Raw genomic sequence first — 23,134 nt, forward strand, 5'->3', positions numbered from 1 at the left:
GGGATGGGAAAAATTGTTGTAATACTTGTTAAAACTTTTTAATAATAAAAAAAGAATTCCTATTCTATTCTATTCTATTCTATTCTATTCCATTCCATTCCATTCCATTCCATTCTTTCCTAATTTCATTCTATTCTATTCCATTGTATTCTAAAAAAATATTCTTCTCCTTCCTTGGTGACAAGGCTCATTAAATCTCTCGCTTTTTGAACGCCATTTCCATCAAATACATCCATCACCACCTCTCAACTCCCACTCCCTTGCCGTAAAAACTGCTTCTGATCTCTTCCTTTGCAACAGAAATCAGAAAATTCCCATCGGGAGAGGGAAGGAAGAAAGAGCGCGTGCGCATAAGGCAAGGACCGCGCGATGGCTGCTGGGGATTGTTGTTTTTGCAGAGGCACGGAGGAATCCACGCCAAGCGCGAGGGAGGGAGCGGAAAGAAAGGAAAAGGCAGTGAGCTGTGCTTCCCGTGCGTATCTCTCTCTCTCTCTCTCTCTCTCTCTCTCTCTCTCTCTCTCTCTCTCTCTCTCTCCTCCCCGACGCCTTTCGGGAGTTGTAGTCCTCAGCCCGGCAGCGCCCACGTGTCGCAAGGGCTTACGCGAGGACGTTAGGACTACCGAGCGTCCAGGCGGCGCCCGCGCCTGCGCACGGAAGACGAAGCGTACGGCAGCTGAGGGAGGCCATACTGCGTCGGGGCGGTGGGGCACACGCGGAGCGTGGCCCGAGCGAAGACCGGGGTCGCCGCCTCCGCCTCAGCTTGTCGCCGTCCGTCCGTCCGTCAGTCCGCCGCCTCTCCGCCCCTTCCCTCCCCTCCCCTCCCCGCCGGGGAGGCGCTTGGGCCGCCGCAAGAGAGGCTCGTGAGGGGGCCGGCCGTACAAAATGGAGGCGAACGGCAGCGGGAGCAGCAGCGACTCGGCGCCCGATTGCTGGGACCAGGCGGACCTCGAGCCCAGCAGCGGAAGCGCCGCCGCCGCCGTGGACGAGGAAGCCGCAGCGGCGGCGGTGGCGGCGGCGGCGGCAGCGTCGGGGCCCGGCTCGGCCCAGCTGGAATCGGAGGAGGAGCAGCAGCAGCAGCTCCTGGGCGCGGCCTTCAGCCGGCACCTCAACGTCAACGCCAAGCCCTTCGTGCCCAACGTCCACGCCGCCGAGTTCGTGCCGGCTTTCCTGAGGGGAGGCCCCGGACAACCCGCGCCGCCGACGCCCCCTTCGCCTCCGACGCCGACCGCCCCGTCGCTGACACACGGTGAGCCCGCGGAACGGCCCGACACTGGACGGGGACCCTCTTTTCCCCCCCCACACACACACACCTCCGTGGGGCAGCTTTCTAAAGACTCCCTCCTCCTTCGCCCAATTACGGCTGCCTAAGACAACCCCCCCCTTCCATTATTAAACAAAAAAAACCCCATTATTGCCGAGGCAGTTCTTGGGGGGTCCCTTCAGTCTTTTAATTCCCCTTCTGACTGGATTCAGGGGCACCTTTCTAAAGCCCCCCCCTCTGCCCAATTAGGCTGCCTAAGACAAACCCCCCCCCATTATTAAACAAAAAAAAAAAACAATTATTGCTCAGACAGTTCTTGGGGGTCCCTTCAGTCTTTTAATCCCCCCCACGACGGGATTCATGGGCACCTTTCTAAAGGCCCCCCCTGCCCAATTAGGCTGCCTAAAACAACCCCCCCATTATTAAACACCCCCTCATCCCATTATTGCCCAGGCAGTTCTTGGGGGTCCCTTCAGTCTTTTAATTCCCCTTCTGACTGGATTCAGGGGCACCTTTCTAAAGGCCCCCTCCCACGTCTGCCCAATTAGGCTGCCTAAGACAACCCCCCCCCCATTATTAAACACCCCCCATTATTGCTCAGGCAGTTCTTGGGGGTCCCTTCAGTCTTTTAATTCCCCTCACAACGGGATTCATGGGCACCTTTCTAAAGGCCCCCCCTCTGCCCAATTAGGCTGCCTAAGACAACCCCCCCCCCGTTATTAAACACCCCCTCATCCCATTATTGCCCAGGCAGTTCTTGGGGGTCCCTTCAGTCTTTTAATTCCCCTCCTGACCAGATTCAGGGGCACCTTTCTAAAGCCCCCCCCCCACCTGCCCAATTAGGCTGCCTAAGACCCCTTTCCCCCATTATTGCCCTCTGCGCCTTGGGGTTTAGGCAGTCTTCAGTCTTTTAAGGGGCTCTCTTTGAATTCCCTTTCCCCCCACACACACACGATAACTTTGTGGGGAAGGTCGCCCTGAGTTAGAGAGCCCCCTCCCCTTCCCAGGAGCCACCATTGGGATGCAGATCTGGCCTTGACCCACCCCAAGGGCATCAATATATATATGTGTGTGTGTGTGTGTGTGTGTGTGTGTGTGTAATGTGTACGTATATATGTATATGTATGTGTGTGTATATATATATGTATGTATGTATGTATGTATGTATGTATGTATATGGGTGCTCCTCCCCATCCCTTCCCCAGAATATATTGGGAGTAGGCCTGGGAGAGGGTGGGTTGCCTCTAAAGGGTTTGAAAAGGTTGCCAACGAGATGGGAGTTTCTCCCCCTCCCAAAAAAATGGGGGGGGCTCAGCAGAGAAAGGATTGTGCTCTGGGGTTGTCCATCAACAACCCTGCAAGGTAGGTCAAGGTCTAAACCAGAGATGTCCAACCTTGGCAAGTTTAAGACCGGGGGACTTCAACTCCCAGAATTCCCCAGCCAGAGTTCCTTTAACTAAACCAAGGGTGTCCAACTGGCTGAGGAATTCTGGGAGTTGAAGTCCCCCAGTCTTAAAAGTTGCCAGTGTTGGACACCCCTGGTTCAATTCTGGGAGTTGGAGCTCAACAAGTCTTAAAAATTGCAAGGTTGGACACCCCTGGTTCAATTCTGGGAGTCCCCAAGTCTTGAAGTTGCCAGAGTCGGACATCCTTGGTTCCATTCTGGGAGTTGAAGTCCACCAAGTCTTAAAGTTGCTGAGGTTGGACACCCATGGTCTAAACCCAGGATGAACAACAGGTTGGCCTGAAGACATCCTGGCTGGGAGTGGCTGGCCTTCTTCTCCCTTCCCTTCTGATAATTAGACAGCTGGTTGCTTGCAAGATTGCTTGACCCGTGTTTTTCTGGGCCTCTGCCAAGGCAGTATGATTGGGGTTGCACTCCGAAACTCCCCGAGGGGAAACCCACAGCTTGACCTAGTTCTTACCGTTTTGCCACCCTCCGTCAGAAGAGGAGGATGGCAGGGATTTTTTTAAAAAAAGCAGAGCGATCCTCACAGCCATCCCATCCCAGCGGGAAAGTCTGAACAGTGATGGAAGAGGCCCCTTTCTCTGGCCATCAAGGCAACCTTCTCGAGGAATTTCCGAGGGACATTTCCAGAGTTCAGCCTTGAGCGAGTGGGACGGGAGAGCCTCTTGGTGATTCTGCAAGACAGGTTTCCCTGCTTGTGGTAGGAAGAGCTGTTCATCCGTCTATACTGGGGCCGCTGAGCCAAGGAATGACTCAGAGCAGCACCCCCTTGGCCTGTGATGCAATCTTGAACGGTGGAAAGACGTCAACCTTCCTTTTTGGCAGTAGAGAAAGGTGTGGTGGGGGGAGAGAAGAGTATTTCCTGGTAGTCTCAAGAGTTGCTGTGAAACCGCTCAGAGGAGACTCTTCATTCTCAAGCCACTTTTCAAATAGGCGGTTGGTTGGTGATCCTTTTTCTTGACTTTTTCCACAAGGCTGCTTTTCCCTTTCGCTGTAAAACTCACTGTCTTTGAGATAAGATAGGGTCAGGAAATAAAAAGAGGTAAGCTGTGTTTTTGGGGATCCAGGCAGGTTCAGTGACTTGGAAGCCAGCAAGGTCTCAGGGGGACAAAATGTAAAGGTATTTTAAAAAGAGGAGCAGGAAGAAAAACAATGGAGACGCCCCAAGGCCTTTATTGACAGATAGAATTTCAAATAATTAACAGCATTCAATCCTTGTCCTGGAGTGGATAAGACAGACTAGTAGAGGCATTCCTAGGAATTGCGATGGGTTTAAGATTATAAAGCTAGTTTGGTGTCGTGGTGAAGCTGCTGGCCTAAAAACTAGGAGATGATGAGTTCTAGTCCTGCCTTAGGCACAAAGCCAGCTTGGGTGATTTTGGGCCAATCACCAGGAAACCGTGAGTTCTAATCCCACCTTTGGCATGATAGCTGGTTAGGTGACTTTGGGCCAGTCCCTCTCTCTCTCTCTCAGCCCAACACACCTCACAGGATTTTTGTTGTGTGGGATAATAAGAGCAGGAATATTAAGTATGTTCAGTTATATCTAAAAAAGAATATTATTAATAGTGTGCCAGGCAAGAAGCCCGATAGACCAGGGGTTTACTTAGTGTGCTAAACTCTAAACATGTTACCAAATACAATTGTAGTTTTCATATAACCTGCCCAAACACAAAAGGCATATTTGACAGTTTGATTTGACTTGGCTTTGGGGAAGAAGTGATGGTTAAATTCAATTTTCTCTTGTAGGAATTTCAGAAAAGTTAACATAAAGCTCTCGGGTAATCCCAACATTTTTACTCACTTTGTCTTGTGGAATCCCCTTAAAATGTGTTCATAATCTTCTAGTGTGCCTTTTGTCTTGGGTTTTAGATAAGTGCCTACAGCTGCTTAGCCTAGGTTAGGCTGCCTGATGTTCTCCATGTGTTTTAAACTCCAACTTCCCAGCTAGTCTAAAGGCACAAGAATGCTGGATGTAAAGTCTTAATATTCTTGCAGGCCACTAGTTTACTTTCCTGCCCCAACGTAAATCATATTTGACCCTTTGAGTATCAGTTTAAAGGGATGTCCTCAACATACATTGCAGGTATGTTCATTTTGCTCTTAAATCCAGCGTCGTTTTGCCCACCCAATATCTTCCAGTAAAGTGAGTGCGTTCCAGGACTCCTTCAATAAACACTGTCGTCCTGTTGGCAGAAGGAAAGGGTGCCTTCTCTGTTGAGGCCCCCATTCTCTAAAACAGCCTTCCCCACCCCCAAAGATAAGGGGCCATGAAGATGAGGCTTTAGCCATTAAAGCCAGCTGGCTGACTCTCTCAATCCAATCAACTTCACAGGGTTGTTGTGGGGAAAGCAGGAGAAGGATGTTTTGTTGGATACGTTTGCCACCTTATTTGCAAAAAGAAGGGCAGGACATAAATAAATAAGGGCAGCATTATGTCTCTCAGAGTTCCAGAAAGTCTTGGAAACCTTGGTTTGGTCCCAGGTCTGAGGTTGGTGTTTATTAGTTGCCTAGGTCCCTGTTTGGTTGGTTTCTAGTTGGGTTTGTTTTTACAAAACTAGGTTTGTACGCTGCTCAGAGTCCATTAGAGTTGGGCGGCTAATAACATTCGAAATTAAGCATTTGTTTTCTGGGGCAAACTTCAGTAAGTTAGACATGTAAAGAAATCCATCGTATCTTGCAACAAGAATTGATTCCAAGTAGGGAAGACCTGATTAGCTGGCTCTCTTTTTTTTCCTTTAATGTCAGATTATCTGTAGAGCTGGGTCCTATGCTTATCAGGATTGTGCAAGCATACTTCTGGAGACTGCCCAATCATTTCTATTTTTTAAAAAAAAACCTTGCCAGCATCTAAATGAGCAGTGAAACTTTGAATCCAACATTTCATTCAAGTTGGAGATTTCTGGCTTGTTATAATCCCATATGGGTCTTTCAAATATTGGAATCCAGGGCTTCGTGCTTTTATTAACTTTATTAAATATTTAGCAAACTGCTTGGAGAGGTGCCCTACTTTAACTGTTGCTTCGGGGAGAAATTCCCCGAGTGAGACCGTTTATTTAGCCGCTTGCTTGCATTATCCTGTTGTTTGATCTCAACAAGACAGAATTTTTCCAAATGTTGTCTTTTGAGGGACATCCAAAGCACAGGTGTCCATCTGCATGCAAAACAGTTCCTGCAGACGTTTTGTGAAATACCTTGTTTTTAATACGAAACCACTGATTTAGCATTTTGCAAGCTTTCTGAGTTTGAAGTAAAAAGTATTCTAAGTTGAAACACTCCATTACAGACGAAAAATGTTTCTAGAACACACAAAGCCTCCACTTCTCCCCATTTTATTTATTTATTTGTTTGTTTGTTTGTTTAGACTTATATGCCGCCCTTTCTCCGAGAGGACTCAGGGCGGCTCACAACAATAAAACAGAAAAATAAACAAAAACTCCGGGTTAAAAGTTACACATGAAATCCCTAAAATCAATTAAAATCCATATTAAAACCCTCATCAGTCTAGGCCGGCCAATTTTGCACACCAACGGAAGCTTTCGCGAAATTCCACGCATCTAACATTTCGCACACCTCTCTGCCAAGTGTGAGGATAGTAAACACACGTTTGATTTAGTCATTCCCATGGGCACGATTCTCAAGGCTAAAATAAAACCTAGAATGAAGCTTAAGGATGCAGATGTGTGAGTTTCTTTTTATCCTGTTTTGCTAACTGGGACCAGAAAAGCAACGGAGACTCTGGAAAGAATGCAGAAAAGAGCAACAAAGACGATTAGGGTGCCGGAGGCTAAAAAGAACAGTTACAGGAATTATTGGGTATTTCTAGTCTAATGAAAAGAAGGCCTGGGGGGGTGACATGATAGCAGTGTTCCAATATTTGAGGGTCTCATACAAAGACAAAGGGGGTCAACCTATTTTCCAAAACACCAAAAGGCAAGACAAGAAAAAAAACCCAAGGAGAGAGCCAACTTACCCTGTTTCCTCCAAAATAAGACATCCCCTGATAATAAGCCCAATCGGGCTTTTGAGCACATGGCAATAAGGCCAAGCGCTTATTTCAGGGTTCAAAAAAATATAAGACAGGGTCTTATTTTCGGGGAAGCATAGTAGAATTAAGGAGAAATTTCCTGACAGATCAATCAACTAGTGGAACAGCTTGCCTTCAAGAGTTGTGGGTTCCATCACTGGAGGCTTTTAAGAAGAGACTGGACAGCCAATTGCTGTCTAGGGCAGTGGTTCCCAACCTTTTTTTGGCCATGCCCCACCTAAGCATCTCTAAAATCCTGATTCTTCCCCCACCCCTCCCCTGTGACATATAATTCTTACCAGTGGTGAAATTGAATTTTTTTTTACTACCGGTTCTGTGGGCGTGGCAGGAGAGGGATATTGCAAAATCCCCATTCCCACCCCACTCTGGGGCCAGCCAGAGGTGGTATTTGCTGGTTCTCCGAACCACCCAAAATTTCCGCTACCGGTTCTCCGAACCACTCAAAATTTCCGCTACCGGTTCTTTAGAACCTGCTGGATTTCACCCCTGATTCTTACTATTCAGAAGTGACACCTACTCACACGGACGAAGCCTAAAATCCATTAACTTCGGTTTAAACAAGGTTCCAATTGCCCCCGTTAAAAATCAAATTGCCCCCCTGTGGGGCATTGGCCCCACATTGGGAACCACTGGTCTAGGGTCTCCTGCTTGAGCAGAGGGTTGGACTAGATGACTTCCAAGGTCCCATCCAGCTCTGTTATTAGTGATGCAAGGGAAGTTAGATGCCATCTGGTCTACACTGCAGAATTTGCAAATGGGTTTGCTGCAATCTCAGGATAGCAGCAGGTCTGCCATCCCTTTCGCTCCATGTTGAACCTAAGATACTGGCTTAATTGCTGACCGCATTACCTCCTCATGGCACACGAAGGGCATGTTATCAAGCAGCGTACAGAAACACAAGGCTGTACCTCCGATAAGGGTGTGGAAGCACCCGCTTTGCCCTTAAACAGATTGGCACCGGGTGCCCCCACAGGTTACAGAATAAGAGAAGATGGGATTTAACGATCCTTGGTTGGAAGAAGAAGCCTCAGGCGGCCAGAAATTCATCCCAAGTCGGAATTGTTTGTATTTTCTGCAATCCTATCCGCTAAGTAAGCATTTCTCGCCTATTCGGGGTCAGTAAGTTGCTGACCGATTGTAACCTGTTTTGTACGCGGATAGTCATCTGACGATCACAAATGTGATTTTGCACCAAAGGAAAGTGCAAAAAAAAAAAATATGAATCTGCTAGCGGTTCTTCCAACTAACTGAATTTTATTAAAAACATAAGTTTTTGTGAGCGGCAGCTCATTGGACCAGATGGAGGCAACGTAGCTCACGAAAACTTGTTCCTTTTAGTAAAATTTGTGGGAAAAGAGTTAGCAGACTCCTGAATTATTTTCCCCGCCATAATAACCTGCCCCTCCTCCTAGTGACTCTAATTGGACGTCATTAAATGCTTAGCTTTACCTTGGACCTGATTCAATCATGAAAGGGATGGTGATTCCTGTTTTTCTGCTTAGCTCACGTTTCTGTGTCTTTTTTTTTTTTTTTTTTTTGTGCCGCTTGCTTCAGTCTCTGCAGAATGGCAGTCATAATTGATAACGTAGACCAGGGTAATCAGCTCTAACTGGTTTCTGCATTCCAAGAAAAAGGCATAAATAGGAGAATAAAGAATAAAGTAACTTTTTCAGAGGTATGATTCCTAAAATTAGGAGAGAATCTCTCTATGTAAAGGTAAATGTAAAGGTTCCCCTCGCACATATGTGGTAGTTGTTCCCGACTCTAGGAGGCGATGCTCATCTCCGTTTAAAGCTGAAGAGCCAGCGCTGTCTGAAGATGTCTCCGTGGTCATGTGGCCGGCATGACTCAACCCCAAAGGTGCACGGAATGCTGTTCCCTTCCCACCAAAGGGAGTCCCTTTTTTTTTTTTTACTTGCATTTTTTACCTGCTTTCAAACTGCTAGGTTGACAGAAGCTGGGACAAGTAACTGGAGCTCAGCCCATTTTGTGGCGCTAGGGATTCGAACCGCTGAACTGCCGACCTTTCGATTGACAAGCTCAGCGTCTTAGCCCCTGAGCCATCACGTCCCTATGTAAACCCAGCCAATTGCTAGCCGAAAATTACACATATGCTGGCTCTTATTGAAAACTGCCCATACCTATGTAAGTGGAGGTTACTTACGGGTTACATAATGTCTCTGAGGATGGCAACTACGGATGGTCCTCGACTTACAACCATTCATTCAGTGGCCATTCAAAGTTTACAATAGCACCTTCCTCCTCCTATTTTCCCCCCAAGTCATCCAGCCGGCTGTCATGGCTAAGGCGGAACTTGAACCCACAGTCTCCTGCTTTCCAACCCTGTGCCTTAACCACTGGCATGTTTGAGAATCTTGACTTTAGAAAACTATTTCAACCCAGGCTTTTTTTTTTTTTTTTTTTCAAAACCACCTGTTCGAAAGGGTTTGGAATTTGTGTGTTTTTCCTTTTGCCTTCCAGTCAGTCTTAATTCCTGGCAATTGCATAGATAAATTCCGGCTGTTTTGTTGGCCACATTTTTAAGAAGGCCTTTTCTTAGGGCTGAGAAGGAATAACCTTAAAAAAAAAAAAAAAATCAGAATTGCCTGATCCAAATAATGAGGTCTTTCCTTCTCCAGGAAAAGCAAAAAAAAAAAAATTTCCATTTGCATTTGAACATCTTATGACCCTCTCTGGAACATCAGATTCTCACTTGAGTTGTAGTAACATGTTCCACAACTTTAAAAACAACAACACCTAAGTGATGTACTACTCCAGTGATGGTTAACCTTTTTGCTGTCGTGTGCCAAAAGCAGGGGGAGTGCGGGGGTGGGGAGTTGCGTGTGTGTATGCTCACACACCCTGCCCCCCCTGTGCATGTGCACCCGACACACACACACACACACACACACACACGTGCTTCCCCCGTTTTTGGCACACGACAGCAAAAAGGTTACGGTAGGCCCGCTTTTTGCCCTCCCCAGGCTCCAGAGGCTTTCTTGGAGCCTGGGGAGGGCAAAAATAGCCTTCCCTACTCCTCCCGGAGGCCCTCCAGAGATTGGAAATTTCCCGACTTCTGGTGGGCCTGGAAGGCCCAAAAATCAGCTGGCCGGCACGCGCATGCATGCTGGAGCTGACCTAGGGCACCGCTCACGTGCCCACAGATATGGCTCTGTGTGCCACCTGTGGCACGTGTGCTATAGATTCGCCATCACGGTACTAATCCCTGCTTCAAATTAATGTCTGAAACAATATCGCTCAGCAGTCTGATCTAAATTTCCATGTTCCGTGTTTAATCTCACTGATCTTCTGACAAGTATTCCTCAGTTAGGGCTTATATTTTCAATTTTTCATGCTAGAACTGTTGTTGGTTTTCATCTATTGTTGTTCTTATCATCTGTTGCATCGATATAAACACTGAGGGCAACGTGCTTTGATCACTTTGTGTTATCCTCACAAGCTTGTGAGATGGATTTGGCTGCGACATGGTGTGTGACCCATTGAGCATCATCTTGGTGTTTTGAATCTGGATCTCCCCGAGTCTTAGCCCACCATAGCTGCATGTATTTATTTAGAACCGTGATGGCAAACCTATGGCACGTGTGCCCGAAGTGGCACGCGGAGTCATGTCGCCTGGCGTGTGCGGCGTCACCCGTTGCTCTTCCAGGTTTCTGTCACGCATGCCTGCGCGACAATCAGCTGGTCTTTGTGCTTGCGTCAATGCTGGAAACAAAAGAATTGGTCTTCCATTTTCTGGTGTGAGAATGTGCGCTGGCCAGCTGATTGGCATGGGCGCATGTGCTGCAGTAACCTGAAGAAACCGCAAGTACATTCTCTGGCGCATGCATGCCCCCGGGCAACTCCTATTCCTGGTCTCGATCCAGACGACCATGCGCACACGCGCACAAACTGCTCCCTTTTCAGCACTTGGTGCCACACCTGCACGCTTCCTTTTCAGCACTCGGTGCCGAAAAGGTTCACCATCACCGATAAAGAACATATGTGTCCATTAATTAAATTCTGAAAGCAAGTAGGAAATTTTATCCTCGGATGGTCTGAAACTGGAGGAAGAGCTTCAGTTCAAACTCAAGCTTTCTTGTCTGTTTGCTGATCTTACATGGAGCAAGCAAATGCTTTTTTTTTTACAAGCTTGGTAGGACATTGTCCAGTGTTTGTACGAAAAAGAAAAAAAAAATTCCTCTGCAAAGAGAATGGAAAGATTTAAGTATTTATTGCAGTCCGGTTGTGCAATAGTCACAAACAGAACTGCTTACAGAATTACTTACAGCACGGCCGCTTCTAACATGTCACACGCTTCTTGCCTTTCATCAGAGTTGACGTAACTTTTATTCCGCTCTTCCAAAAGAATATGAAGTCACAATTCTCCTGCCTTGGTAGTTGTCAAGAGTTAATTCCGTGGAACTGGTCCCTAGCGCCAAGAAGGCTGGGGACCGTTAGCATCCAAGGTCCCTTCCAATCAGGGGTGAAATGCTCCCGGTTCAAACCGGATCACCCGATCCGGTAGCAATGGAGGCGGGTGGTTCAGAGAACCAGTAGCAAAAATCCCTCTCCCACCCCCATGCCCAGCTGAGCCACGCGATCATCAGAGGCTTTTTTTCCTTTTAAATGCCTCTGACGATCCCGGCTGAGTTGCCTGATCGGCAGAGGCTTTTTTAAAAAGCCTCTGCCGATCAGGCAACTCAGCCGGGATCGTCAGAGGCATTTAAAAGGAAAAAAGCCTCTGCCGATCAGGCAACTCAGCCGGGATCGTCAGAGGCATTTAAAAGGAAAAAAGCCTCTGCCGATCAGGCAACTCAGCCGGGATCGTGAGAGGCATTTAAAAGGAAAAAAGCCTCTGCCGATCAGGCAACTCAGCCGGGATCGTCAGAGGCATTTAAAAGGAAAAAAGCCTCTGCCGATCAGGCAACTCAGCTGGGATCGTCAGAGCCTTTTGAAAGCATTTTTTTACAACCTCTTCGCCGAAAAAATGGTTGTAAAAGTAAAAAAAATTGGCCACGCCCACCCAGTCACATTAACCCCCCCATCAAGCCACGCCCACAGAACCGGTAGTAACAAATTTTAGATTTCACCCCTGCTTCCAACCCTGTCCTCCTGTTTCACTGATGCTTTGAACAGAATTGCTAGGAATAGGGCCTTGAGCCTGGTCCACACGCCAACGTAGGCCAGTTGGGTAGGTTTTTGCCTGCCACGCTTGCAGACAAATTGGCCGCAGGGAAAAGGGCAGACCGTGATTATTTATACTTTAGTGAGCAGTAGTGAAGTGTGTGCCCCCGCCCTCCGCTCAAAGACACTCACAAGGAAGAGCTTGGGTGTGTGCAATTTCATGCTTTGAACCAAGTTGGGGAACCGATGGCCTTTTAGGCGTTACTTAGCGGCAACACCCCTGCAGCCCTAACCAACATAGCCAATTACGAGGCCCGCTGGAAGGTATAATTCAGCAACATCTAGAGAAGCAGGCTCCACGTTATAGTCTGGTTTACTCCTCCTGCTACGCCGTAAGATTGCCTGGTTTTATGTTAATGACGGGGTAAGAAGACATCCCCATCCATCCCTTAGTTCTGGTTTAAGTATAGTTTTCAAAAGCTTAATCTGAGTAGTACCAATGTTTCGGTGTTTTGTTTTCTTACCTGTTTTATAACTTGTAAACCGCCTTTATAGTTGGCTTATAGTGTCCCCCCTAGGGACGCAGTGGCTCAGTGGCTAAGACGCTGAGCTTGTCGATCGAAAGGTCGGCAGTTGAGCAGTTCGAATCCCTAGTGCTGTGTAACGGGGTGAGCTCCCGTGACTTGTCCCAGCTTCTGCTAACCTAGCAGTTCGAAAGCAGGTAAAAAATGCAAGTAGAAAACTAGGGACCACCTTTGGTGAGAAGGTAACAGCATTCTGTGCGCCTTTGGCGTTGAGTCATGCTGGCCACAAGACCACGGAGTGCTGGCTCTTCGGCTTTGAAACGGAGATGAGCACCACCCCTAGAGTTGGGAACGACTAGCACATATGTGTGAGGGGAACCTTTACCTTATAGGTGAGATGGGCTGCATAGCATTTTATTTTTTAAAAAAAAAAATGCTTTGTAAGGATTGAATTGGCCTCTGAGTCCAGAGTCCTGAATATTCAAAGAATAGGAGAAGAGCACACCAGCTTCGTTTTTCCTTCTGAACAGTGGCTAGTTTTGTTCTTCAATTTTCCCTGGAGTTATACCAACTGTTTCTTTTTCTTTTTGAAGGGGCGTCGGCAGAATCATCACAAGAAGACCTGCCGTCTTGTGAAGGTAATACATTTCCTTCTTTTTTTCTTTTTCTTTTTCCGTGTCTGACAAATGTAACGCTCAGCTATTGGGGTTAGGAAACAAATTTGTGGAGCCTTTACACAATTAGAAGCAATCTGGAACATCATGGCCCTCTAGGTGAGACCTGCCCCCATCCTATTGGTCTTATAAAAAGGCCACAAAAACCTGGCTCTGACCCTTCCCCACCCCACCCCATTGTGTACTGGTTCCTATCTCGGCTCATTTTTGTTTATGTAATGTTTTATATTGTTGCGTGCGTCATGTTGTAAGCCACCCAGAGTTGCTTGACAGTGAGATGGGCAGCATATACATTTAATAAATAACATCACCAGTAGTAATAGGAGCCTTGGGTGCAATCCCAAAACCATTGCAGCACCACTTGGCGTTGACAATCAGTCAATTACAAAAGGCAGCTGTCCTTCACACAGCTTACATCCTGCGAGTGTAACTGCAACAGCATCAAGCCTCCACCTTTGTCCGTCCCAGGCCCTTGGAAAAAGGACTCGAGAGGTGGACAGAAATGCCAAATCCAATCTGAGCATCTGGCTGACTGCGCAATGAGCAAAAAACGATGAAGTCCAGTGCTCAAAAAGAATATGAACTGGGAAGACTTGAGCTGATGCAACCCCTTTAACCTGCTTCTTCCTATTCTTCCAGGGTCAAACGTTGCCATTGGTATGGAAATCTCCGAAGCCGTTGGTAAGAAACCACATAGCATAGCTTGAACTGGGCCCTTCCCCTTGCAACCTTGAAGCTCTTCCTAACTGGTCTCTATATTATGATCGCCTCTGGTTTGTGGAACCGCTTGGCCAATTTAGAAAGCTCGGGTACTCAAGAGATGGTTACAGGTCGTCCTCAAGTTACAACCATTCATTCATTCAGTGACCATTTGAAGTTACAATGGCCCTGAAAAAACGACCGTTTTTCACCCTTACTACCGTGGCAGCGTCCCACTTGGTCACGTGATCAAAACTCAAGACGCTTGGCAACTGACTCACATATATGACAGTTGCCGTGACCTGAGGTTGCGTGATCCCTTTTTGCGACCTTTTGACAAGCAAAGTCCATGGGGAAGCCAGATTCACTTAACAACTGTGTTACTAACTTAACAACTGCAGTGATTCACTTAACAATTGTGACAAGGAAGGTCATAAAAATGGGGCAATTAGCAAACGTCCCACTTAGCAACAACTTTGGGGCTCAGTTGTGGTCATAAATTGAGGACTACCTGTACATTTGCAGTTTCTCCTCGAATGGTGTGTTGCTTCCTGATTAGTGGTGGGTCCCAGATGCTTTGCAGAAGATCTGCAAAGGTTCACTTTAGCAGTACCAACCACAGCTGGTTTTCCCATTCCAGAGAAGCCGTGCTTGGGGGGGGGGGTGAGTATTTATGGGCATGTCCGTGCCAAAGACAGAGAAGATGATCGGTAATTTCAGGAGCCATGTGGAGAAAGCAGTGCTGAGATCAGGATATCCCCAAGTAGAGTCAGTTTCCTGACCTTTGAGTGAGATCCAGGACTGCATTTATATTTGTTTAATAAAGCTGTTTCAAATCATGGAAGGACAGATAACCCTCCCTTTGTCAGCCTTTTCCAGCCTGGTATTCTTCTAGCTAAACATTATGGAAGCTGTCAACTATCCCATCAAGAAAGATACTTAGATTGGACATCCAAAAAATAGACATAGACGGAGATTTAGGAGAGGAATTTGGGAGGCAAGTCCAAAAAACAAAAAAGTGCATAGCTTTTTTTGTTGTTGTTGCTGTATTGAGTTACTTCTACCACTCTCCCTCTCTATTCTTTTTTTTTCCTTTAGGCAGGTGACATGATTAGAAGTTAGACAGGAAAGAAAAAGAACGTTTTGTAAGAAAGGGTGATGATTAAAAGCTAGAATAAGTGATAGAAATAAGGGGAATATTAATGGATACATTTTTATTTTATAAAATGAAAGTAAAGAATGAAAAAATGTGGAATAATTGAACAGTGATAGACTGCAACTTAACATAGATGTGTATTGTTATTAGAAATACATAAATTGATTGAATGTAATTATGTTTAATCTGATCAATTTCATTTGTATTGGAATGTATGGTGCCCAAATGCCACACTGTTCACACATTGATTTGATATTTTTATAAAAAATTTAAAAAAATATTAAAAAGTTGGAGAGAGAAAAAGAAGAAAGATTGTGGCAGTAGCTTGATTTTAATCCCCAAATTAATGCAACCTGTATTTTAGGTTTTCATAGGAAAATAAGCAGAGAAAGAATAAGAAAAGATGACTAGCATTCAGTAGCTCTCACAAACAGTTCCATTAGTGAATTCCAGCACACTGTTTACTCTACTAAAACTTTATGGTCTGGAGGTTGTTTTCAGCATTCCTACCGCTATAGTTGAGAAAAGGGCTTCTGTGTTAAAATAGCCAAATCTTATGAATAGTAGCTTGCTTTACATTATTTACTTACAATCAACCTCCAAGTGGTTGCTGTAAAAATGGAAGTTTTAAAATGTGTATCCCAAAACTCTGGGACAGAGGAAAATAAATAAAAAACGGAACTTAAAAAACAGGCAACTGCTCTGTAGTCTTGCTAAGCCTTCTCCTCTCCTCCCCACCCCTTCCCAGGAAAGCCACTGAAAAGCCCTTCTCTCCTTCAAGTTACTGTTTATTCCATCCTAGTAGAAAATGGAGAAACGGAAATGTCCCCCGAGGAATCGTGGGACCACAAAGAAGAAATCATTGAACCCGAATTAGCAAGTGGCCCTTCCGGTGACGCAGGGCCCATTGAAGAGAGCACCCAGGAAATGATGGAGGAAGAGGAGGAGATGCCAAAACCCAAATCCATGGTGGCTCCCCCTGGTGCTCCCAAGAAGGAACACGTGAACGTGGTGTTCATTGGACACGTAGGTAAGTTGCTCCAGAAAGCTCCAGAGATGACTTTGGAGCCAATATTCAGGCATTGTTACCTTCTGGTCCTCCATGGACTTGGCTCCCTAATCATCTATAGGAGAAAAGCAGAATGGGGAGGGCGGAGTTAAGCATGTCATCAGTTTAGAGTAGTTACAATGCCACAAACAGCCCAAGTCCAACCCCTTTTGAATTCTCTTGAGCCTTCTGTGGCACCAATTTAGTATTGAACTTTAGTTTTCTAGATTCTTGTGTATGGGCTTAAGCCAGGGGTGTCAAACTCAAGCCCCACGGGCCATATTTGGCTGCGGGGTGCTTAGATCTGGCCCGCAGGGCTGCCTTGGAAACAGTGAAAGACCAGCCCGTGGAGCCTCTGCCAGCGAAAACGGAGCTTGGCCCTCCTGAGCTCCATTTTAAGCCACGATGCCCTCCTGCAGCCCTCTGCCAGCGAAAACGGAGCTCGGTTTTTGTTGGCAGAGGGCTCGGACCACCATAGGCACTTCTGACACGAGTGACGTCAACCTGGCCACGCTCCCCCCCCTCCCCGAGGTCAAACACATGCGACCCTCAATGAAATCGAATTTGACACCCCTGGCTTAAGCAATAAATCTTTGAGCTGCAACCTAACGTTTGGTCCTGATCCTTTGCATCTCTAGGTGTATTAAAGGATTACAGTAAGGAAATGGACCACCTGTACAACTTTCAGATGTTGAAATGCAATTTCCCAGCATCCCTCTTGCTGGCTGAGGGTGCAGGGAGTTCTAGGTCAGGAACATCTGTTGAGCCAGAGGTGGCATGCCTGTAATTGAATAGAATATGTTTTGCTTTTCATAGTTTAAATTTTAAAGAAAAAGTCAAACAAACTGGTTTGTTTGATTGATTATGTGGCATCAACTTGTTTCTAACATAAATGTTAACATAAATGGGTAGACCACATTGATAGTTAGAAAATGGCTTACGTACCAATTGTAATACAATCGGTGCTGCTTATCAGAAATTTTCCAAATATATAATCCGAACAAGATGTTTCTTCAGAGAGAAAAAAATCCATCCTAAATTATTAGCCCTCTATGATTATATAGGACAAAAACAAATGCTGATGGAAAAATTAAGTCCTTTACAAAAAAATTTAGCTTAGCTGCTCATGAAGAACTAATTTTAAACATCTTTTGTCTTTTTTTTTTAGATGCTGGAAAATCAACAATTGGAGGGCAAATAATGTAAGTAATCCCCCCCCCCCATACATGCTCCATTCAGTCATCTTAAGCTTCCTTAAATTGACCTTTTAGTCTGAATCAAAAGGTATAATTATAATCAAAGAATACTGCAGCTGATCATCTGAAGCACTTTTATTACAAAATAATTTTCCATTTTTCTGAGAGCTTGTTAAAAAAAATAGTTAGCCATTACTGCTGTTCTCTCCACTTTTGTAATGTGCCACCTCTTGATCTTCCCAATTTGTTCTGAGGGAATTTTTTTTGTGGGGGGGGGGAACCCTTAACTTTAAATGCAGCTGTGTATTCTTGAAACTATCGACTGGCCGAATGGGGTTCAGTTTCAACTCGGGCTATTTCATTCCCTAGTCTTCGACTTACAGACAAGCATAATGGAGCCTGCCATTACGGTCATAAGTTGTGACGGTTGAAAAGTGGGTCACCCATCTGACCAATCTGATTTTACAACCTTTTCATGGTGGCCGTTAAGTGAACACCGTGATCATATAGCAAATGCTGCCGTCGTAAAACAAACCTGTTTTAAACTGTGGTTACGTGACCCTGGGGCATTGCATATGGTACAACATGCAGGCCGGTGGCTAAATGCTCAAAATTTGGTCGTGTGACTTCAGAGCAGGCCATTGGAATGTGGGAACTGGGTTATAAGGGCCTTTTGGGGCGGGGTCCATCATAACCTCAGACGCTCACTAAGTGACTGATCGTAAGTCAAGGAAACCTGTACATTAAAAAAAAAAAAAAAAACTTCAAATCTACTGAAACTGCTTTCTACACGTGTTTCTTCTTCATATCTCACACACCGAATTCTTTGCAGGTATTTGACAGGCATGGTTGATAAAAGAACGCTCGAAAAATACGAAAGAGAAGCTAAAGAAAAAAACAGAGAAACCTGGTACGAAGCCTACGTTTTAAAATTTTAATCCACTTTAAACGATGATAACCTCATGTGCTCCAGTTGTGCTTGACCTAGCTTTCTGAATCCCTGAGTCTTTGAACCGGAACCTAGCTTCCTCACTTCAGAAGACAAGAGAAATTGTACATCAAGATAAAAATTAGGGCTTCTGGAAAACAGATGCAACAGGCTAAATGCAACTTCTAGGTCCATGATGACGAACCTATGGTGCCCTCTCTGCAGGCACACACGCCTTCACCCAGCTCAGCTGCACCGCGCATGTGCGGGGGCAGAGCACATGTGGGAGACGCGTGTGCATACATATGGGGGCAGGGGTCGCATGCACGAGAGGGAGTAGCGCCCCCTCCCACAGCCTGTTTTTGGGCCCAGCAGGCTGCAGGAAGGACTGCTAGGCCAAAAATGCGGGGGGGGGGTCGCGCTCGCATGCATGGGGAGAGTGGGAGTCTCACCTGCATGCACGGGGGAGCAGGGGTCAGGCTTGCATGCGCAGGGGGCTCACGCACGCGCGGGGGGCCCCACATTGCATTATGGGTGCCGGCACGCACGTGCGCTTTCGGCACACAACGAGAAAAAGGTTAGCCATCATTGTTCTAGGTTGTTTAGTTATGGAGCTAGCTGGAAAAGGGGGAGCAGAAATGAATGGGCTACATGGGTGCTCAGCATACTCTCTGGGGAATTCTGGGAGTTGAAGTCCACGCCTCTTAAGGTTGAGAATCACTGAATTACATTTCTGACTTTGAGCATTGTCTGCCCAAGGAATGGATGTAATACCAATTAAAAACTGTAATCCAAAACACACACCCCTGTCTGCTCGAGGAATCCCCCTGTGTTGGTATAATGTCATTACAAATGATTTTCAATTTAGGTTCTTGCTCAGTTAATTATAAATTTGATTTATAATCGTCTGGGTCCATCCACTAGGAAGAGGAAGAAAATTAGCTCTTCTGCTAAGTTCTTAGGAGCTAAAAAAGTCTCTTTGCCACCGGGAGGAGACAGTGAGTTGGCAGACACCCAATAAAGAGTAACCAGAGTCTTACAAGTCCATAGAAACTAAGTTATCCTGAGAGAATAAGCCATAGGGAGTAGATTTTTCCCTAGGAAAGGATTAGCAGCACCTTGGATCTCTTCTTGAGAGAAGAGAGCATGAAGAAACTTCAAACTTGTAGACTGGACTGAGAAATGGATAACAGCAACCTAGAAGGGCTTAGTGGCAACCCACCAACTGCAAAAATACATCTATGTATTCGCCATTCATAACAGATGTATACAAAGGGGGTGCGGCTTCGATCACATGTTTGTGGCCACCATCTTGACTTGTTTCACCCTCCTGCCTGCAGATAATCCCCTGCATCCCATTCCCTGAGTCGCATGTCGGAGCCCAAAACAAAATCCACAACTGCAACTTTGTCCAACTTTGGCAACTAAGACTTGTGGACCTGTGGGCAAGCTGGATGGGGAATTCTGGGAATTGAAGTCCCCCAACTTTCTGGGAATTGAAGTCCCCCAACTTTAAAAAGTTGCCAAGGTTGGACACCCCTAAAAAGTTGCCAAGGTTGGACAGCCCAAAACAATATCCACAATTGCATAGAGTAAGTGTCTAACTTTGGCAACTTTAAGACTTGTGGACTTCAACTCTCAGAATTCCCCTAGCCAGTTTGGGTGGCTGGTGAATTCTGGGAATTGAAGTCCCCAGGTCTTTAAAAAGTTGCCAAGGTTGGACACCCCTGGTGTAGAAGCATTTAACTTAGTTATTGGAAAGGCTGAGAATGTTCAGAGAAGTTTTAGAGTAGCATCTATCATAAATTTATCCGAGAACAATCAGTTTTATAACAGCTATTTCCATTCTTATTTTTTTTTAATAGGTATCTCTCTTGGGCCTTAGACACAAACCAAGAAGAACGGGACAAGGGGAAAACAGTGGAAGTAGGTCGTGCCTATTTCGAAACAGAAAAGAAACACTTCACAATTTTAGACGCCCCAGGGCATAAGAGCTTTGTTCCAAATATGATAGGCGGTGCTTCTCAAGCTGATTTAGCTGTATTGGTAAGAGCCTTTCTTGTGTACGGATCGATTGGAAAACTCTCTTAATACATCTGCATGTCTTTGTATAAGTTACGTTCTTTATTTTAAAACCGCCCAATAGGTGGTAAGCGCTCTCTGAAAAATTAATACTAAGGCAGATTAAAAGCATATAATAGAAATGTGTACATGTTAGATTCTCTTATCAATCTTTGAAAAGTCCTTATACTGTAGAAATAAGAAAACGAAGCAGTGTTTTTCGGTATGGTCTCAAGTTACCAACAAGTGAAAATCTTGATGGGTGATGCAGAGTTTTGCCCTGTATGTTTTTCAGTTCATGGGTGTGTGTGTGTGTGTGTGTGTGTGTGTTAGTCTATTGTGATTGTGTTGGTTTTTTTTTTTTTTTTTTTTTTTTTTTTTGCTTTAATTTATATGCCGCCCTTCTCCGGAGACTCAGGGCGGCTTCCAATGCGTTAAGCAATAGCCTTCATACTTTTGTATATTTTATACAAAGTCAGCTTATTGCCCCCAACAAACCAGGTCCTCATTTTACCCACCTTAGAAAGGATGGAAGGCTGAGTTGACCTTGAGCCTGGTGAGATTTGAACTTGCAGTAATTGCAAGCAGCAGATGTTAATAACAGTGCTTTAGTCCATTGTTGTTTATTTTTCCTGTTAACTCCAGAAATAAAATTATAAAAACGGCTATTTAATCGTCGTGTCCACAGCACGCTGTAAAAGATGTGTTTGAATGGACACTTTTTACCTCACCGTGTATCTGTTAAGGAGATTGATATTGTGAAACTGGGAGCAGTGACAAAAACTGCTCAGACCGGCACCTATGGGCTTGTGGGGATTCTCGGCATAAAACATTAAAGCAAAGCCTTTTAGTTTGAGACCTGCCTTGTAATCCTCCTCCTTCCCGGAGGCAAACCAGATTGCATTGTAGCCAAACCCTCCAAATCTTTTAACTGGACTTCTTCTTTTCAATCAGGTAATCTCTGCGAGAAAAGGAGAATTTGAAACAGGTTTCGAGAAAGGTGGGCAGACAAGGGAGCACGCCATGCTAGCAAAAACAGCGGGTGTAAAACACTTAATAGTTCTCATTAACAAAATGGATGACCCAACTGTGAACTGGAGCAACGAAAGGCAAGTTTTTTGTGTTTAGTTTTGTGCCGAAGTTAGATGTTAAAGAGTAGCATTTGGCTGGCACTTGTAGAAAATGGATCTGGGCTCATACAGCTTTGGTGAATAAGGTCCAAAGATCCAGTGTAACTACCCTAATGAAGGCAAATATGTATAAAAGTATATGCTGGTTTCAAAAACCTTTTCAACTACCGTGTTTTACCAAAAATAAGACCGTGTCTTATATTAATGTTTGCTCCAAAAGACGCATTAGGGCTTATTTACTAGTTAGGTCTTATTTTGGGGAAATACAGTACTAAATGCACCCATCTGGCTGACAATCTTAACTGGGGCTGATTTTGGGGGTAGGGCTTATATTACGAGCATCCTGAAAAATCATGCTAGGACTTATTTTCTGGTTGGGTCTTATTATCGGGGAAACAGGGTAGTCAGGGTAAATTTGACTTAACCTCTGAGTTCAGCTCTGGTGTGCAGATAGTCCTCGACTTACAACCATTTGTTTAGTGACCACTCAAAAGTTACAACAGCATTGAATAACGGTTTCCAATCCATCCTCACTCTTGCAACCGTCGCAGCATCCCTGAGCAAACCTGATCACAATTCAGGCACTTGGGCAACTGATGTGTATTTACAACGGTTGCACCATCTATGACCACCATTTGCGGCCACAGAAATTCTTGTCCTAATTGTAGTTGAGGACTACCTGCATCTCAAATATATTTTGAGATGTGACATGTATGATGGTGATGATGATGATGATAATCAGTGGTTCTCAGCTTGTGGCCCACAGACCACTGGGAGGCCACGATGTCACAGGGGATCCATGAAGAAATGTTACAATTTAAATTTTGAGTTAAGTCTTAGGGGACCATGGTCACAAAAGGTATTAGGTATTGAAGAAAAGATTGGAAACCACTGATGTAGATGATGTCATTGTGAGACTCACAACACTGAACCACCAAATGCTTTAATTCCGATCTGGTGTGGCCCACCAGTAGCCAGCGGATCTGGCAGCAGATTCGAACAGTGAGGAGGTTGGGGAAGAACATGGGCCAGTCCTGGAGTCTGGGGAAGGATCTGATGAGGGCTCTGCGTCGGAGGCAGAGAGGAGGCCAGGGCCGTCTGACAGTTATCAGCTGCCTTTGGAGTCAGACATCAGTGGGACAGAGGAACAGCTGGAGCCTGTTCCCAGTGTGTGCATGCGCAGAGTTGCCAGACAAAGGGAATAGCTAAAGGACAAGGGTCAACTTGGGAGTAAGGCCACAGGTGGACGATGAAGGGCCCCTCCCAGAGGGAATAAAAGAGGAGCGAAAGGGGAGGGGAGTTTGCAGGAGACAATTAGTTCCCTTAATTGGTTCGTGACTCTCCGAGACTCCTTGCCAAGTTTTGAAGATATCGGCCTGGCAGCTCTGCAAGCCAGATAGGGTCTTTGAGTGTAACTTCTCCCTTGAAAGACTTTGCTGAAGGTGAATGAAAGGAATTCACTGTTTGTTTAATAAAAGGGGTTTTGTCGGGACCAGCATTCTGCTTCGTGCTTTTTGGGGAAGCCTAGGTCAGAACACTACCCAACATCTTGTGACAATGTGGCTTCATGGCTCCTCTCAACATCTAATTTTTTTTTTTCTCCCCTGCGGCTGATCTTTCAGGTATGAAGAATGTAAAGAAAAACTGGTGCCATTCTTGAAGAAAGTGGGTTTCAACCCCAAAAAGGACATTCACTTCATGCCCTGCTCGGGACTGACTGGAGCGAATCTCAAGGAGCCATCTGACTTCTGTCCTTGGTATATGTAGGTATCTCATTGAATGGGGTCCCTGCGTTGCCACAATTTTTTTTTTTTCCT

The 23,134-nt window shown here is 45.6% G+C and overlaps 1 protein-coding gene across 2 annotated transcripts in view; it reads left to right on the forward strand.

Annotated features, from left to right (window-relative positions):
- Positions 1 to 357: 357 nt before the first annotated feature.
- GSPT1 (G1 to S phase transition 1) overlaps positions 358 to 23,134 on the forward strand; it is a 33,992-nt gene continuing 11,215 nt past the window's right edge. The window contains exons 1-9 of one of the 2 annotated variants that reach the window (XM_060692923.2): positions 358 to 1,246; positions 13,019 to 13,063; positions 13,739 to 13,780; positions 15,760 to 15,984; positions 17,171 to 17,204; positions 18,031 to 18,108; positions 19,992 to 20,172; positions 21,142 to 21,296; positions 22,940 to 23,080. In XM_060692923.2, the coding sequence (XP_060548906.2) occupies positions 883 to 1,246; positions 13,019 to 13,063; positions 13,739 to 13,780; positions 15,760 to 15,984; positions 17,171 to 17,204; positions 18,031 to 18,108; positions 19,992 to 20,172; positions 21,142 to 21,296; positions 22,940 to 23,080 (1,265 nt within the window). In that variant the 5' untranslated portion in view covers positions 358 to 882. Of the gene's footprint in view, positions 1,247 to 13,018; positions 13,064 to 13,738; positions 13,781 to 15,756; positions 15,985 to 17,170; positions 17,205 to 18,030; positions 18,109 to 19,991; positions 20,173 to 21,141; positions 21,297 to 22,939; positions 23,081 to 23,134 lie in introns of both variants that reach the window. The other variant, XM_060692921.2, reaches the window with a different exon arrangement.

This window comes from Pantherophis guttatus, chromosome 14 (genome assembly GCF_059756535.1).
Source record: "Pantherophis guttatus breed Tessera chromosome 14, ASM5975653v1, whole genome shotgun sequence".
Classification (NCBI taxonomy): Eukaryota; Metazoa; Chordata; class Lepidosauria; order Squamata; family Colubridae; genus Pantherophis; species Pantherophis guttatus.